The sequence below is a fragment of the Micromys minutus genome, assembly GCF_963924665.1.
Source record: "Micromys minutus genome assembly, chromosome: 8".
Lineage (NCBI taxonomy): Eukaryota > Metazoa > Chordata > Mammalia > Rodentia > Muridae > Micromys > Micromys minutus.
In genome coordinates, this window is record NC_137977.1 from 26,121,019 (window position 1) to 26,139,621 (window position 18,603).

General features: G+C 44.9%; 1 protein-coding gene across 3 annotated transcripts in view; it reads left to right on the forward strand.

The window, feature by feature from the left end:
- Positions 1 to 4,792: 4,792 nt before the first annotated feature.
- The window catches only part of ARHGAP26 (Rho GTPase activating protein 26), a gene marked incomplete at its 5' end in the record, with an annotated part of 370,628 nt that continues 356,817 nt past the window's right edge, over positions 4,793 to 18,603 (forward strand). For all 3 annotated transcript variants that reach the window (XM_080920301.1, XM_080920302.1, XM_080920303.1), the window contains one exon: positions 4,793 to 4,946. In XM_080920301.1, coding sequence (XP_080776427.1) covers positions 4,793 to 4,946 — 154 coding nt within the window. The remainder of the gene's footprint in view (positions 4,947 to 18,603) is intronic.

The window sequence follows — 18,603 nt, forward strand, 5'->3', positions numbered from 1 at the left end:
GCAGGCTCTAGCAGGTTCTGTGGTTCTTGGGCCATGTGGGCAGGGGTGGGAGGATGGGGGAGCAAACCTGCATAGGCAGTGCAGCAGCTGGCAGAGAGTTAAATGGGACACAAAATGAAAATAGAGTTTGGAGAAGTTCATTGTGGGAGTTTCACAGAGGGCTTAGGACAGACAGAAGGGGAAACAGAGGCATAAAGGATCTCCTTCTATTGCTCACAAAATTTGTAAAGATATTGAAGAATGGTAGAATCCAGAGGGCTGTTAGGCAGCCATTTACATTGATTATCAAGTGTATAGAGAGGCCAAACCTGGGCACTATGGTGGACAAGCTTAGGAAATTTAATGTCTGGGAGTTTTAGCTGTTTGAGATTCTGGAGGTGATATCCCAAGGGCAAGTCAGTCAAAATGGAGTAGGTGGGACCCATCACCTCTGGTGGCAGGCAGGCCAAAATGGAGAGACCAGGCATCCCTGTGTCTCTCGAGAGGCCAAGGAGAGGTCTCTGTGAGAGAGTGGGTAGTCACCCAGGCTCTGTATCAAGATAGGGACCACAATGGGACTGAGGAAGAATCCAGGACCTGTCAACAGGCTTTTCAGAGGAGGAAAGGACTCCAGATTCCAGCAGTGAGACCACCAAGAGCAGAAGGAAGAACCTCCTACCAAACCAGACTAGTCAGAATGTGCATAACTAGCAGCCAGTCTGTGGGAAGCTGTGTAGTGAAGGTCGTCATGGTGGGGTGCAGTCTCCCCAATCCCACAGGACAGAGCAGGGACACTAGACACTCAAAGGTTGTCACCTGGTTTCTGGGGACTGTATAGGACAGCTAGGGCGGGGGACTTGCCATCAGCAGCTGTTGGATGAGAGAAGGACCCCAGAAGGACTGGAACATGTGAAAATGGTAGGTGTGTCAGTGGCCCATCCAACTCACTGCATCAATGAAGGGGAGTCCTGCTCAGTGGAGTTCCCTCCTGGACCCCACATTAGGTTCAAACTACACCCAAACACCTGTTTTCACAGAGCTATCCTTTGTTAAGCTGGGAAGGAAAGTGGCTGCCTTCTGACTCAGACAGAAAACCAGCAGCAAATGACCTTGCAGGTTTAAGAAGAGAAACATAGGAGGTCTGTGTTACCCTGGGCTCGGATACAGCGCTATGGTGATACATTTTGATTTCGCATGTTAATGAGGTGAGCCAAAGGGGGGTTTGATAGCTGGACCTTGGCAGCCTCAGGAGAATGAGGTGGCCCAGGAAGAGAATAGACCTTGGTGGTGAGCTCAAGGTCTGCGAGAGCTGTGCTTGACATGTTCTAGGTGGTGGAAGTCCCTTTCACCACCAGTATAGTCACCACCATGCCACCAAAACATAAACAAAGGAAGTAACCAAATAAACCCCATAGAAAGAAAAGTTCAGTCTCAGGGCCAGAGATACTCTGTGCTGGTGTTTCCTTTTCAGGTGGTAGTTGTTGCTGACCTTACCACCTTCTGTCTACTTTCATGTTGTTATTATCCAGGCACCCCCTCCCCCACTGATAAACCCAAATCTCTGAAGTCCCCTAGCTGTGGGGCCTGCTTTCTAAGAAAGGCACAGACACACCCTCTGCATGCAACATTTTGTATTCAGCACTGCTGTATTCTAAATCCCTCTTCCTCACAGTACTGCCAGAAGAGTGGGAAGTTACCTGCAAGGACTCCAGAGTGAATTTGCAGGACTCTTCTCCATTATCTATACACTTAACATATTTGTGAATGGCTGTAACAAGGACTTAGGAGCTCCTTTAGCTGCAAGTAGCAACTCTTCACTTGGGCATGAAGATGTTGGGAGGTATCCAGTGGGTAAGTGTATAAACGTGGTAACAAGTTATCTTTGCTTCCATCTTACAGGCTCCCTTGCTTCTGGTTACTAGCTAGGATCAACAGGTCTGATGGCTAATCATTTCGTGGCAGGAACTGTGGATACCTCCCGGGCAACAGCAATTTACTTAATGCATGAGATAATGATCAAGTAGATCACAGTTCACCCAAGGCTGTTTGTTTAACTATGCATGCTTCCTGTCTTCTGCCTTAGCTCTTCTCTGTGTCATCTAGGAGTTCATATGAGTACATCTAAAGGGTTGGTCTTCCTTTCTTAGGGGTATTAAAATCCCCCCCTTTTTTTTGCTTTTCCCTCATCATTTTCTCTATTTTGGGGGTAGGATGGTAGGGAGAATGGTAAGTGGTTGAAGCTGGCTTATTAGGACCTGAATTAGTCCTATAGCCTAGGACCCTAGTAACATGTCATAATAATTTACATGCATATGAATATATTTGTGCCACACATATTAACTACATAACCTGGTTCAAGTTACATAGTACATTGTAGACACCAATTACATATCAAAAAAGTAACGCAGCAGAAACTGAGTAAATGACAGTGAATGTATTATTTATTATACACACATGTACTGCTGTGTGCATATTTGCCCAACATTTCTCAACAAGATTAAACAGCTAATAGTGGATCTCGTTTTGTTTCATTCATTCAGCATTTGTTGAATGCTACACAATATGCCAGGCCTTACCGTGGCAGAATATGTTATTCAGAAATTCCTAGGACAATACTGACTGTTCGTGTCATTCCCCTAACTAGCGGTAAAGTTGATTCTCCTCCTTTATCATTGGAGTGAACTTGTGACTGACTTGTTAGCAGCCAACTAATGTAGAAGTCTATGACATCCACTGTTAGGTCACAGAAGGTGATGGCTTCTCCTTGTTTGCTACATGCTCTGAGGAAATTAGTCTACCGAGAGTCACATGGAGAAGCCTCCAGTCTTTCTGAGGAGAGGGACGGGTCCAGGTGACAACTCACTGCTCCAGTATCTCTCCCTGACTCTGATCACAGCAGGGACCCACACAATAGGCTGGATCACTGCTTCTCTCCTAACCCTGAGTCTTCACAGGGTCAATGTCTTACAGCATGAAAGTTTGTGTGATTCATTATATAGCAATAGATAATCAAAGTGCCTACCTTTAAGTACTCAAGATAAGCCTTATAAACAGATTTACTGTCATAGAATTTCCATTCCAGATTTTTTTTCTCCTCGATAGCAAGGGAGGAATGACTGTTTCCAGGGTTTAATTACCTACCATCTACCTATTATTTGAACCTGTTGCCAAGTCTGGTTTTATGGACACAAGTTATGAAATCGATCATATTCATTCATTCGATAAACACGTCAATTAATTTCCCACACAAGGACTCTCTTTTCTGACATGTTGGAGTGTGAATCTCTTTTCCATTTTCCCCAAGCACCTAGGGCTTCCATTCTTCCATCAGGCAGCAAGGCTATTCCTTGGTTGCTGCTCATCTCCAGAACAGAAGCAGTCAAGTGTCAAGGTCTCTCTGGGCTCGTCTGTGCTAGTCTAGAGCTGTGTCTACAATAGCAGACTGATTAAAAACACAAAGGAGCACCCCACCCCCCCATGAAGGTGCGTGGTTAGTTACTGGATATAGAAATAATTTAGCCAAGGGCAGTCTCTGTTCTCTAGGAGTTCATCATTCAGTTCTGGACACTGGGGCCCTGCCTATTAAATGACTCCTGTGACTGATCAGAGGGAGGTGGAGAATGATTCATGGCTGGCTATACACAGTCACACACAGCACATATTATCTGTTCTTAAATACTAGTCGCTGTTTTGCCGATAGGAATGCAACACGCCACCAGAGAACTGCGGCGGCACTTGTCACTGTGCAGCAGCGAAGAGTAACAGACATTGGACAGAATTGTGTAAATGGTGCTAGGAATCCAGTAGGAAACGCTGAATCCTTGTTAAGGATGTGAGAACCTTCTGTGGGTTGCAGCCGTGGGTGGGTTTTGAGCAGGAGTGGCCACTAGTGGGAAGGACAGTAGGGGGCGAGAGGACTGCAGGGAAGGGGAGTTGGTGATTTAAAGAAGCAAATACGTTTTGCGTGACTGGAAGCAGGGATTGCGAGCTCTGAGCGCTCGGAGTTCTCCTGGGCAAGGGGTTATATTTTGAGTGCAAGCCTCAAATGCTCAGGAGTGTCTGGTGGGCAGTGACGAATGGCAGTTCTCATTCTGGATTTTTCTTGCTCCGCATACCTAGGCTCTTCGGTTCCCTAGATCAGCAGACATTTCATTTCAGGCTCGGATTAGAGCCACACGGGGCGGGCCGGGTTCAGGGTAGCGGGGGCGCACCCACTACAGAAAGCAGCACAGGGCTCTTCTAGCTCTGCAACCTCACAGAGCAGGAGGGGGCGGGGCTTGCTCTGCGGACCCACTAGTTTGGGATCCGCCCCTCTTCCCCCAGGCTCCGCCTCCTGAAGGATATAATTGGATTACAACCGCGGAAGGGCAGGGCGTCCCCTGGAGGCCCCGGGGGTCGGGCTGAGGCAAGCTCGCTGATTGGCCCTGCAGGGGATTAGGTCATCGCTAGCAGGTTCGGGCGGCCCGGACGCCGGCGGGGCCGCTGAGGCTTCTGTGAGAGGGCGCTCGAGGCTGCTCGAGGCTGCTGAGAAGCAAGCCCGCAGAGGAGGCGGGGAGGCGGTGGCCGCGCTCGTTCGCTTCCAGGAGCCGCCAAGGGTCCGCCGCCGCGCCTGCCGTCGGTGAGCAGTTCGGGGGCTCTCCTCAGAAGCAGCCGCCGTCCGTCCGGGTCCGGGCTGCAGTCCCGAGTCTCTTGCTCCCGCTGACCCCGCGCGCGGGGTAGCCGGCGCCACCCACACCTGTGGATCGGCCGTCGTCGCGGGTGTCCGCCGACCAGCGTGTAAGGCGCGTCCCTTTAGCCTGGCTCCACGGGCAGAATGGGGCTCCCGGCGCTCGAGTTCAGCGACTGCTGCCTCGACAGTCCTCACTTCCGAGAGACGCTCAAGTCACACGAAGCGGAGCTGGACAAGACCAACAAATTCATCAAGGAGCTCATCAAGGACGGGAAGTCGCTCATCAGCGCGCTCAAGAGTGAGTGTCCGGAGCAGCGCAGGAGGGCACCCGGCGACCGCGCTCGGCTCTGGGTCGCCCGCGCGCTACCGGCTTTCATCCCTCCTTGCCCGGGCGCAGAGTGACCGGTGTCTATGCTCCTGCGAGGCAAGAAGGATACGTAAAAAGAGCGAGTTAGTTGCCTCGGAGCAATCTGCTTGCCCAGCCCTCGGCATTCGGGGTCGGCTGGGAGGTGGCCATCCGGGTGGTACTCTGGGTTGGGTGGGTGTGTACGACACAGGTGTTTCTGGCGTGAGCCTGCGGCAGCCTGTTGGGAAAACCCACTTCCACGCTTCCATGGCTTATTATCCTTAAGGGGCGAGTTGCTTGCCTCGGTGCCCAGCCTTGGGAATGGAGCGTGCCGAGGGGGCGCTGCCCATCCCTGGGAAGAGGAGGGTGGTGACTGCTTCGAGCCCTGCAGGAGCCTAGCCCAGACTACCGGGTTCTCTGCGTCGGGGTGATTGGTTAGCTGCATTCCTGGGAGCACTGGCAGCAATCCCTAGACATAGACCAGTGCCGTGTACGTGTGCAGGTTTTGATTCTTGTGCTTAGCAGAAGGTGACAGGGGTGGGAGTATAGAACCAGAGTGTTCCTTTACTCTAAACTGTGGGCGAAGGTTTAAAAATAGACTGAACACATCCGTCTTTCTCCTTCTCCCGCTCCCTTGCTCCATACCCGACCTCTCCCTCACTATCCTTTATAATTCAGAGGGCTGAGAGGGAATCCTCTGCCCTTGCTCAGTAAAAGAGAACTTTGAGCTCATCTGAAAGGTTCCCCGAGCTTCTGTGAAGCCATTTTTTTCTGCCCTCCCCCCCTTCTCGGACAAGGTGTGTGTTAAAATTTGCATGCCGACCAACTTTTGCAGAGAAAGCCCAGAGTTTCTCCCTGTGGCCAAAATAGAACATTCTAGGACCGAGCACCTTGCAGGGCAAGAAGGGTACCTTTTCATTGGATTCATTTAAAAATAGTTCAGGAGATTCTTTTTTTCTTTTCATTTTGATACTCAGGAAGTGAAGGCAGATAGTAGAATTGTCTTTGACTCTTTTCCTGTCTCTGTGATGGGTTTCCTAATAGATGGTATCATTCAGCTAACAATGGTTACTTCAACATAGTAGGGTCCTAGCTGTTCGGAAGGTCCCCAGGCTTCATTAGAGGCAGACTTAAGTGCCAAGATGTCATTTAGTAAGCCTGTGGCTTTTAAAACTGAGGAGTGAGGGGATGGAATGTCAGGGCAGCAAGTGCCAATCTTCTGTGGGTAAAATAAAGGCCCAGGACAGACATCAGGAAGCTTTCCAGGGCCAAAGACCAGGGCCTGCTTTGTTTCAGGGGACACCTCTAGTTTGAGGTAAGTTTGGGGCCCACATACAAGCTGGGTCTGGAAATTTTGGTTGACCCTTATTCTTGCTTGATTGGTTTCCTTCCTTCCTTCCTTCCTTCCTTCCTTCCTTCCTTCCTTCCTTCCTTCCTTCCTTCCCTCTTCCATCTCCCTCTCCCCCTCCCCTCCCTTTCCTCCCCTCCTCTTCTCTCTCCCCCTCTCTTCCCCTTCCTCCCTCTTTCCTACCTTTTCTCTGGGTTTCCTTATACTTGCTTGGAGTATATACTCCCTGCCTCAGCCTTCCAAGAGTGCTATGATTAAAGGCATGAGCCATACCTGCATGGCTGACCCCAGGCTAGCTTTAACTGAGCCTCTCTTCACTCAGCAAACATATGACATACCAGCTATTTCCTGGGCATTGCACTAGATGCTAGGCTGTAGTGAGGACATTCAGCTGCCCCTGTAGGTACAGAGGTAAAATACTCTGTGGCAGCCATGGCTTGATTTGTGTGTTAATCTCACCTATTTCTTGATTTTACAAACAAGAACACATGCTTGGTGAATGACTAGCCCAGAGTCACACGGCTTCATCCATTGGCCCGGAGGTTTTGAATCTGCGTGGTCCTTTTGTGCCCAGAGTGGAGCCTACACTACAGGACCAAACCTGCTAGAATTTGGACATGCATTTTGTAATCTGAGCATTGAGTCTGAGGAAGGAGGGTCGAATGCCTGGCAATTTGCCTTCTCCTATTTTCGAGGAGCATGAAGTCTTTAGATAGGAAGAATCATTGCCATGTTGGGATTCGGAGGTTGACCAGTTGTCAGCTGCATCAGCTCTGAGAGTCTGTGGAAAGACTGAAAGTATGCTGGCCTTCCTACTTCATGGCTATGCCTATCCTTCTTGTAGCTAATGCTTTCACAGAGCATGCACTTGATGCACCTTCTTAAAACGAGTTTTCAGTGTTTCCCCTCAGTTGGTATTGCGTTATTGTGAGGTGCCTGCTACTCTGTATATCGTATTAGTTCCTGCATACTAATTTTCTTCAATCAGACCATCTTGATCTTTACTGTTAATGGGAGGCCAGTGTTTGTCCACTATAGCTTAAAAATAAATACGTAACTATGTACGGCCGTACATAGGTAGCACTGCTTTTGTTTTGTAACTAGTACTTTTACAGATCTCGGGGCTCAGATTTCCTTTGTCTGTGAATCTGATGCAATAAAAATGGTCCCCAGCAGTTGGCAGAGTTTGGCTATATCATTTTAATATTACTTCTACTTTGGGAATGATGACACCAAGCAGCCAAGGAATCAGTAACCTGACCACGGTAGGTTCAAGGTATTCAAATACAAATTGGCAAATTCCAAAGGCATTGTACCTAACCTGAAGCAACACTGACGTTTGGGTTAGCCTAAACCAGAGTTTTTATTGTGTTTTTTTCTTGAATATCTCAAAATTGCCATAAGATGGCAAAAAACAAACTTCTTAAACTCTATATGGTTTCTCCATCCATGGTATGGACACAGATCATAAGCAACAAAATATGTTGGGACACACATTAAAAATAAAGATCTTACCAATTCGAGCGTTCTTATTTGGTGTGCAGTTGAGCCTGGTCAGTTCCCAGTCATTGTGGATGGTGATTTGTTCTGACCTTTTTTGAGTGTACTCAGTCACCCAGGGCCCCTTTCTCTTACTGGTGGGTCATTTTCTCAGCCAAAATGATTGTGTGTGTGTGTGTGTGTGTGTGTGTGTGTGTGTAGGTCTCCTCTTCTTTTCCATTCTGTAGAAGTGATAGAGGATGAGCGAGCTTTGGAGTTTCTTGGGTTCAAATCTTGACCCCAGTGCTATCACTTATTTGAGTCTAGGCACCTTACTAAGCCTGAGCTCCTCCTCTGTAAAGTGGAAATAGTCACCCAGATCTCGCAGAGGCTGAAAGACAACCCAACCCTCTGCCACCACCACTGGGAGGCCCTTGGCACCTCTTAGTTCTTGTTTAGCAATACATGCCAGCATTCAAGGTTATCAGGACTTGGTGCCCCTGAAAAGTAAAAGGAGCAGAGGTACATGTGGTCAGCTCTTGGGGACTCCAGAAGTTGTGTGTGTTAGCCACCGATGGACACATTGTAGAATTCTGGTAATAGTGATTGTATCAAGTTGTGGTTGTGAAAAAAAAAAGTGCCACGGGTTGAAAAGGACAAAATATGTACGCCTCCCAGTGTCTCTTCTGTTCTTGTTAACTTATTGGTAGGTGAGGTTTGCCTCTCAGAGAAAGAGGCTGTCTGCTTGCAGAATGCAATGGCCTTTCTGTGTGACCCTTTTGTGGACTCAATGTCAAACTGAATGTAGTTTCACAGACATGAAAAGCTGTTGGTCAGAGGGGTCTGGGAAGCCATGTATCTTCACACATCGACAGTCTGTTGCTGGGGAATATCCCTCTGAGTTTGACTTCTGCTTTCTGAAATAGAGAATCCTTATTTTGGCAGACTAAATGGGCGGGGCAGGAATGTGGTTTTAAAGATAGTGGTACCACTGAGATGTAATTCTCAGTATCTTCTGGAGCATCTGATTCAGTGGTTGATCATCTTCACAGATTGGGCAGCCATCATTATCAGTCACAGAACGTTTTTGTCATCCCCAAAAGAATGGCTCTCACCACTGCCCGTCATTATTTCCTCCCATCCTCTTCCGCTCTGCCAGCCACGGAGTTTTCTGCCTCCATAGACTGGCCTAGTCTGGACATTAGAAGTGTACCTGTAGCATCCAGCAGTCACCTGTAGGCACCTAGTTCAGGACTGAATTTCAGATGCAGAGATGTTGAGTCAACAAGACATTCCCTCTTTACAAGGTGGGGGTTTAAGGAGAGGAGAGGGTACATTGATTTATCTCCAAGGGCCTAGAAAGTGTGTTCTGGTGTTTTCAATCTATGTGAGGGGTAGGGAGTCTATCTAGTTTGGTGGATGCAGAGTTAAGCAAGGCAAAACTAAGAATCCAGTCCCTCCAGTCAAGTTAGGCTGGGTATGTAGTAGTGAGTGAAGCCCCGTTAGCGTTTTTGCTAAGAGAAATGAGTGCTTTTCTGTTATATTAGCTGATCTTGTACTTTTTATGGGCCCTTTTGAGGACAATGCGCCATTTCCATTGCATTCTCAAATGCTGCTGTTGTTGAGATCTCTGTTCTTTCTCTTCCATCCTGTTGCCAGCATCATTTTAGACAACTAAATAGCCTAATAAGAAAGCCAGCATATTTTCACTTTATTGAGTAAGTGCCAGTTCTTCTGTCAAGAGCCACGTATTATGCCATGCTACCATTCTGCAAGATGAATGTAGGAGTCCCTCCATTGGATCCATCTTGGATACCCAAATCCTCAGATGCCCAAGTCTCTCTTTTATTATTGACAAGTAAGGTACACATACCCTCCTGAATACTTCAGGCCACTCTAGATGGCTGCCAACACATCAACATGACGAAAATGCTAGGGACATAATTTTTACATATTGTGTTATTCAGTAACGATAGAAAAATGTTTGCACATGTTGGACACAGATACAGCTCCCCTCCCCACTCCCCACTCCTCCTGAAAATATAGATCCAGCTGCACTGTCCTGTTTTTGCATTTCTGGGATAACTTGTCAAAATTCACAGGGATAGGAAATTGTGCAACCAAGTTTTGAACCTGGCAGTGATTTTACCTTCTTTTGAGCGTTACTCTTCGGGTCTTTCAGTAAAAATGCTGGTAGTGAAGATGCAGACTTTTCATAGATCCCATCTTCTAGCAGGTGCCAGGTCAAGTGAGAAGTGACTAGCACTGTATAGATTTCCAGCCAAGAGTAGCTGAGGCTAGCGAATATATTGTACTCTGTGATTTTCTTGCCCTCACAGACTGAAAGAGCCTTGAAGGCTAGAATGGTAGATTAGGAGGGTGTTTCTGTTTTTGTTTTCTGTCTTGACTTAGTAAAGCATCACTTTCTTTTTGGGAACTACCAAGTGATTACCAGCGATTCATTTTTAATTGAGTAATAGAGCATTGAATAAGGAGGCCAAAAACCTGTTCTTGGTCTGAATTTTTAAAGTGAACAATTTGTCTTCTTTAATTATTAAAATGACAGTAAAATAATTACCAAATGTGTGTGCTTTAAAACCTGTTCACCTTTATACTTCCTCAGCATTTAGGGCAGTTTTCTTCCACAGTGAGAAGGAGCTGTGTGTGTGTGTGTGTGGTGTGTGTGTGTGTGTGTGTGTGTGTGTGTGTGTGTGAGAGAGAGAGAGAGAGAGGGGGGGGGGCATGTGTATGCACATGTGTGAGCAGTTGTGTGTCCACCTGTGTATGTGATGCACTTTCTATCAACTCTGACTTCAGGGACTTTCACTGAACTCAGAGTTCACAATTTAGTGTAGGCTTGCTGACAAATCTCAAATCTCAGATCCTTCTGTCTCTGCTCTCCACAGCTTCAAGGTTATAGGTTCAAATGTGGCCACACTGGCTTTTATGTGAGTGCTGGGGATCTAAGTTCAAGTCCTCATGATTGTGTAGCAAGATCTCTTACCTGCTGAACCCTCTCCCTCTGCCCCAAGAACGGAGTAAACTCTCAGGTGATGCTCTGCCAGTTTGATACGGTTAGCAGTAATTATGTTACTCATGGAAACCTTAATGGAACAGTAACTGTGGAACCAGGTAGCAAAATGCTGCTCCCAATTCTTTTGTGAAGAAAAGGGAAAAAATGACTTTCCTAATTATTTGTAAGTGGTGGTAATTTGCAGTACTGACATTTGGAGTATTACTCATACAAATATAAACAAGGGCTAATTAAATCCAAACAAGATTTTTTTTGTTTTTATATAACCCTGGCTCTAAAAACATCTCTGCATGTTTCTCTATTCAAAGTTGCGATGAATAAATTGTATCTAATCTCTTAATCTTCAAACCACTCCCTGTGGATGGCTTAGAACCATCTTCTCATTGTTAAATAAGGAATAGACTTTGCTTATTAGATTGGCTTGAGGTCTACAGAACACTTGAGTAGTATATAGACAAGGTTCCCATTATAGTTTAGAGTGTCTGTTACTTCTGGTTTCTCCCTGATCCTCCTTCTCTCCCTCCTCCTTTTTCAAGTCTTTCAAAATCTGGATACACCTATCACTGCTGATTAACCAACGTTTATTTTATTTTTATCTTATTGGTACTGGAGGTTGAAGCTAAGGCCTTGCACACGAGAACACACACTCATACTTTTGGTCCCTGGCAGACTATTAATGTGAGCACTCACTGTACCTTCTTTGTCACAGATCCACTGTCTTACAAGCCATCTTTGTTCGATTACACGCCTTTTTCCTCTTCTCTTGCCCACTCTGGATCTTTATCATTGTTCCTGTGTTTTTCCCCTTTCACACTGTCAGGTAGCTAGAACCAGCGTGTAGCCTTTCCTTTTGCCTCCTGTCATTTAGCAGTTCCTCCATGTCTACTATTGGGTCCCATTGCTGAGTACCAACATGTGTTTCTTCTTTGACCTGTGGAAGGCCATCTTGATTGTTTTCAAGAAGTCTGGGCAATTCCAAATGAAGTGGACAATCATTTTGTGCACAGACAAAAGGTTTTCTCTGTTTATCATTTTGCATTTCCTCCAGTGGGGGGTGGGGGGGGAGAGTGAGAGATTCTGTTGTGATTTCAGAGTTTGCATTTTGACCATCTAATAGGTGGCAGAATTCACACTCACCCCCACCCCATCACTTTTCTGATGACATATGCTATTGACTATTTTTCATAAGCTTATTTACTGTGTGTGTATCCTCTGTAGTGGGATGTCTGTTCAGATTTTTTTTTTCTCATTTTTCAAAAGAGGCTTTTAAAATTATTATGATAAAATATACACAGCACAAAATTTACTACTTTAATAGCTTTTAGATAATCTTATACTCTTCAGTTGAATACATTCACAGTGTTACGTAACTGACTGTGCTCTCTGGCTTCAGAGCTTTTCCAGCATGCACGCCCGCTCCTGTCCACCCTAGACCCCCATGACATTTTCTATTTGACCTCTAGATCAAACAAAAATTACTGTTGGTGTGTGGATTGTTTCATGTAGCATGATATTTTCAGGATTCACTTATGTCAGATAGTAGAGTTTGATTTATTTTTAGGTCTGAGTGTCTTATTGTTAAAATTTAATTACTAGCAACTCACTACAGTGAAGCCCTATTCTTTCTCCCATGAAATCATGGAAGTAATTTTTTTCCCTTTCTCTACAGAATGACCATGAACACTTGCACTTGACATGCCAACTCATCAAGTGTCTCCCAAGAACATTTCCTCAGGATTCCTTTCAGAGCAGCCATTTGTTTCAGGTCTGCAGGCTTTGGGGGAGTAGTTTTTTTTTTTTAAGCTCCACTTTAATAATTAACTGACATAGAATTGAGCTGTTTTAAGTGGGCTTATGGAACAATTACCAGAGTCCAGGTGATGAAAATTGTTGTCCCCCGAAAGCTTCCTCACATCTGTTTGCACGTGCCCTCGGTTCTCAAGCCGCACACAGCTACTAATCCCCTTCCCGTCTCCAGAGCTGTCTTTTCTGAGAACTGGGGCTAGGTAGAGCCATATAGTATGTGGAATTTATATCCAGGCTCTCTCTCGTAGCATGTCCATCCGAGGCTCATCTGTGCTTTAGCTTTTATTAGTAGCTTGTTCCTTTTTATTGCTGGGGAGTATTCTGTTTTGTAAACTCCAAGTTGAGTTTCAGCTGTTCGCTTTTTGAATGATGCCGAGTGTTAATATGCCTGTCTTTGTATGAGTATGTTTTCACCTCGAATTTCATGTCTTAGCCAGGAGTAGAATTACTGAGCTATATGGGAAACTTAAGCAAAATTTCGATTTAAACCCAGGCTTGAAGAATATTAGGTTCAACTTTTAAAATCTTGAGAAACGGACAGTTTTCCATGGCAGAAGCACAATATTACACAGAGTGTTTGAGCCTCACTAACACTTAGTCTCTCTTTTTGATAGTAGCAAACCACAGGGGTGATGCATCTCCTTTGGTTTTAAATTCACTGATGACTAATGGTGTTGAGCTTCTGTCCTTGCATGTACTGGCCACTGGCTCACCTTATTGCTGAGACGTGTGTTCTCATATACACTAGCCTCTGCTTTGTCCCCTAAAACTTTTGACCATAAGTGAACAGTACTTAGTTCATTTTGTCCATTTGTTTCTTTTGGGCCCTCTTTGCTACCATTTGCAGAGTCTGCCATGTATTTCAGGACCTAAAGAGATTGGTTTTAGGGGAGCAGTGGTTCAGCTGTCCTAAATAAACCCATTAGCATCTCTCATAGCAAATCTCACAGGCAGGCATTCTAGTCTTTAGATGATGACCAAAACCTGCACTGACAAAGTTTGGAGGTTATTAGCAGAAAACAACTTCCGAAGGGGATTGGATTATCTTGTCAGGGCCTTGGCATATCCAAACATTAGCCAAGGAGGAGATGCCATTATAAACCTAATAGTCAAAGCGATTATATTAGATTTACTCCAGCAACAGGCTCTGGTTTTGTTTTCAAAAATTACAACTCAGTATATTTCAATGGATACACTCTTTGCTAGTAAAGAAAGCTTTCACGCATACACCGAGAGCGTATGTTCTGTTCTTGCCCTATACTTTAAAACCCCAGACTATGATAGGGACTCTGTGGTGAAGTAACAGGTCAAGGGGAAGGTGCATCTGTGAGACCGGAGCACTGTGGTGGGAAATGAACCTACAGTCTAGAACCTAGGTCACAGGACCCTTGAGCGCTTGAAAGGACTTTGGGTCTGCCTCATCCTCTCTGGGATGTTGTTATATAATCCAATTTGTACTTTAAAAAGATCATGGGGATCTAGGATAGTGGTGCATGCCTTTAATCTAAACACTTAAATGGTAGAGGCAGGAGGATAAGAAGTTCAGAATCATTTTTAGTTGCATAGGGAGCTCAAGGCCGGCAGGGTCATGTGAGACAAGATTGTGGGACCAGATGGAACAGGGAGCCAATTAAGAGGCTGTTGGGATAGAAATAAGAGTTATGGCACCTTGGGATAGAAATATGGCACCTGGGCCAGGATGGTAACATCAGAGGCTGGGTGCTTTATAAAGTAGAGCTGGCATGATTTGATGTTTAATTGAATGTGAACTATCAGGGAAAAAAGAGAAATGATTGGAGATGTGTTTGACCTGAGCTATTATGTGAATGCTGCTACTATTTTCTGAAATACAGAGAGTTTGAGGAAGATTAGGTTTGGGGAGAAAATTAACAGTGTGTATGGATGACCTAGTTCAAAGGCAAATTGAAATGACGCTGACATACATAATTCACAAGTGCACTCTTACCAGAGAAGTAGAGAGAGAGAGAGAGAGAGAGAGAGAGAGAGAGAGAGAGAGAGAGAGAGAGAGAAAGAGAGAGAGAGAATGCACAAGCATTCGAGAGGGCACTTTCTCTTCCCCTTCCCTCTCCTCCCTCCCTCCCCTTCCCCCTGCATCCTTCTTTTTGTCCTCCCCCCCTTCTCTATTTCTTTCTCAGTGTTCTTCAGTTCTGGAGACCAAACTCAAGTTTTTCACATGGTGGACTAGGTGCCCTACCCCCAAGTTACATCCAGAGGCCTGGATTCTCTTCTCCTTTGCCTTGGGGTGCTCTTTTCCTTATCCATTTTCTTTGCATTATGTTTTAAAAATGGTTTCTGTAACAACATTTTCACTTTCCCCATGACTGCCCTATGGTTCTTTTCCTAGGTCAGCCCATGTATACCCTGAATTCTTTTGATTACCCTGGAGGGTCGGATTATTGGATTATCTCAGTTTTTCAGTTAGAGAAAGGGCTGCAGTGATCAGTCCCATGTCTGCCTTCGTGCTTGGGTCCCAACGTTTAAAATGTTTTGGATCTGTCACAGACTCCATTTCCTATAGTTTTGCAACAGCCACCACTTAGGTCTTTTACTTCCTTGTAGCTAATTGGTTTGGTGCTGGTGAATGTGAGCTAGCACATTATGTTTCTGAAACTTAATTTTTTAGTTTTGTTGGAAGCATTCTGAATAGGTCACCCTATTTCAGAATATTGATTCTGAAAGAATGACATATCCCTCTCCCCTACCCAGTGTGTTATGGCAGAATGAGAAATACAAGCTTCCTTACTAGGCTTGGACCTGTCTAATATCTTTTCTGAGCTGCAGATTCTTACAGGTACAATGGGAGATGAACCATACTTTGCCCATACTGAAGAGACTCTCCCAAACTCAAACTGTGGGGCCTGGCGGGAAGAACATGTTCGTTAGGATGTGAGCAAGCAACATAAGTAGCTAGAGGGGAATAAATGAGTGTCACTGGGGTTCCCACATTTTAGAAACCCAGAGTAGAGGAAGAGAGGAAGTGGTAAGGAAGAGAGCTTGGCAGTGGGGCCAGAAGCTGTCACAGCGTGTTTATGTCTGGCTCATTTCACCTTGGTTGGAAGGCACAGAAGGCTTCGGAGGGTGCGTTTGGAAGCTGGGCAGTTGCCTACTATATTTAGAAAGAGGAGGTTCCTGGGGTTGGGTTGGGTGTTCATGTGAATGTGCGTGTGTGTGTTCTTTGCCAGATGGACAAAGGTTCGGGGCTGGAGGTTTCGGGATCAACGCTTATTAGCTGGCCAGCTTCTCAAGGCCAGCCATAGCTGTTCTTTGACTCCTGTTGCTGCGACACAGGAAAAGCCACAGTAAACTGTTTTGTATGGTTTGTAAAGATACCACAGGTAGGCTTCAAAGCTCATTGGATCTCCCTATCATACTGATGTTTACATTTACTGTAGGCTTATTGGAAGTTTAAAAATATGAATCAGCATATCCCGAGTGGCTTCAGCAAGACTTTCAGGTAGCCAGAGTTGAACTTTGGCTGTTTCTGTGCTAAGGTCACTGTTGGGCAGGACAAGAACTGCCACAGTTCTGATTGCTTATCTCCTTGTTAGCTTGTGGCTCAGCTGTGGGCAAAGACAAAGATGCAGTTAAAGTGGCATATCTACTTTCGTTCATGTCTGTTTCTTTGTCATTAAATAGTTAGTATCTACAAATGGCACACAGATCAAAAACCAAAAGGGACTGTGAGTATTCCTCCATCCCCTGTGTCTTCATCCCACGTTCCATGGGAAGCAACGTTTTGCCAGTGTCTGGGTTATTTTTTTAAGTGAAATATATGAATGTGTCAGCAAATATATGTGTGTATTCATTGGTACACTTATACACACTTATGCATTTAGAATGGTTCCATGTGGATGATTATATACCAAATTGTGATTTATTTTACATGTTGTGTACTTGTGTATGGATGAGGTACTGATTTCTTTTTAAACTATCTCTCTACTAAACAATTAAATTATTTCCAAACTTTGGGCTTCTGACATAACTTAGTTGGTAGAGTGCTTGCCTAGCATGTATGAAGCCCCAAGTGTGACCCTCAGTTATGTATAAAACTGAACATCACAACATATGTCTATAAATAATCACAGCATTGGGAGGGTACAGGTAGATTAACCAGAAGTTCAAAGTTATTCTTAGCTACATAGAGAGTTCCAAGCTGGTCCTTGATTACCTGAGATTTTGTCTATATCTCGATATATACACACAAAGAGATGCATAGAAACACATATACATATATACATATGTATATAAACATACATGTACACACATATGCATTTAAAGATGTATACACATAAACATACTTTTACAACATATACAGATATATATATATATATATATATATATATAAACATATGTGCACACATGCATGTATTTAAACAGGTTTATGCACATATACATATTTATAAACATACATATATATACACACATGCTTCGAGGTACATACCTCTGGCATAGGACACGAAAGTGATCAGAACTGTAGGACGAATTCCTACTCTGGAAATGCTCAGGTAAAAGCTCTATATGCATACATGTATATATATATATTTTAATATGATAGATATTCTCTGGGAAATTATCTAAAAAGTTTTGAGTGAGATGATTTTCCTCAGCCATGATTTTTAGAGTAGGAAATCAGCTTCTTTCCTATTTAGAATAACTTCTGTAATGTAAAACTTGGAATATTCTGATCTTTATGTATTTTTCATTTCAGGATTCTTAGGATTAAGCTAGTGAAAATTATTCCCTAGAATGTGACACAGCTGTATCTTAGCATCACCCAAAACCAAGTCGTACTCTTACATTGTGGTGGTGTTGTGTTTCATCTGTTATAGTGTGTGCTCTATTCAGGAAGGTTGGCAGGTGCTGGATCTCCTGCAAAGCTTTGGTGATTGGAGGTAGTGACTTTGAGCATGTCCTATCTATGATGGAAGCTTGCCTGTGGGGACCAGAATTCCTGGCAGGCAGAAGATGGGGATATTTTGGATGCCATTTCCCCATGGTGGCTTTTCCTGCAGATTTTATAGCATGTCTATCTGATGGAGGACAGGATTATGTCACATGCTATCTTACTTAGGGTTTTACTGCTGTGAACAGACACTATGACTAAGGCAACTCTCATAAGGACAACATTTAGTTGGGGTTGGCATCCAGGTTCAGAGGTTCAGTCCATTATCATCAAGGCTGGTGTGTGGCAGTGTCCAGGCAGGCATGGTGTAGGAGGAGCGTAGAGTTCTACCTCTTCATCTGAAGGCTACTAGGAGAAGGCTGGCTTCTAGGCAGCTAGGATGAGGGTCTTAAAGCCCATATCTGAAATGACATACTTCTTGCAAGGCCACACCTACTCTAACAAGGCCACAAACTTCCAAATAGTGACACTCCCTGGGCCAAGCATATTCAAACTACCACACATGTACTCTCTGGTTTATGCTCAGGTACTTAGAACAATTCCCATTGGTCTAGAGCAGTGTTTTTCAACTTGTGGGTCATGACTCTCTAGGGGTTGAATGGGCCTTTTGCAGGCATCGCCTAAGACTGTTGGGAAACACAAATATTTACATCACAGTTCATAACAGTAGCAAAATTACAGTAAACTTCTGAAATAGCAACAAAACCAGTTTTATGGATGGGGGTCACCACAGTATGAGGAACTATATTAAAGGGTCATAGTGTTAGGGAGATTGAGGACCACTGGCTTAGAAGTATGCACTGGTGGAGCTTGTCAGAGTGAACCAGACACCTGCTTCTCTCCTGGGTGCTAAGCATCTGGGGAGGGGGGGAGGCTGGAGATCACTGGCAGCCCATGGCCCCAGGAGTGAGTACTGGCAGGTTGGAGGGGCACTGGGGAGGGAGCAGAGACCTTTGAGAATGGCTAGTTAAGGCTTATCAATTCCAAAGAGGCCCGTGTTACTTATCTGCCATTTGTA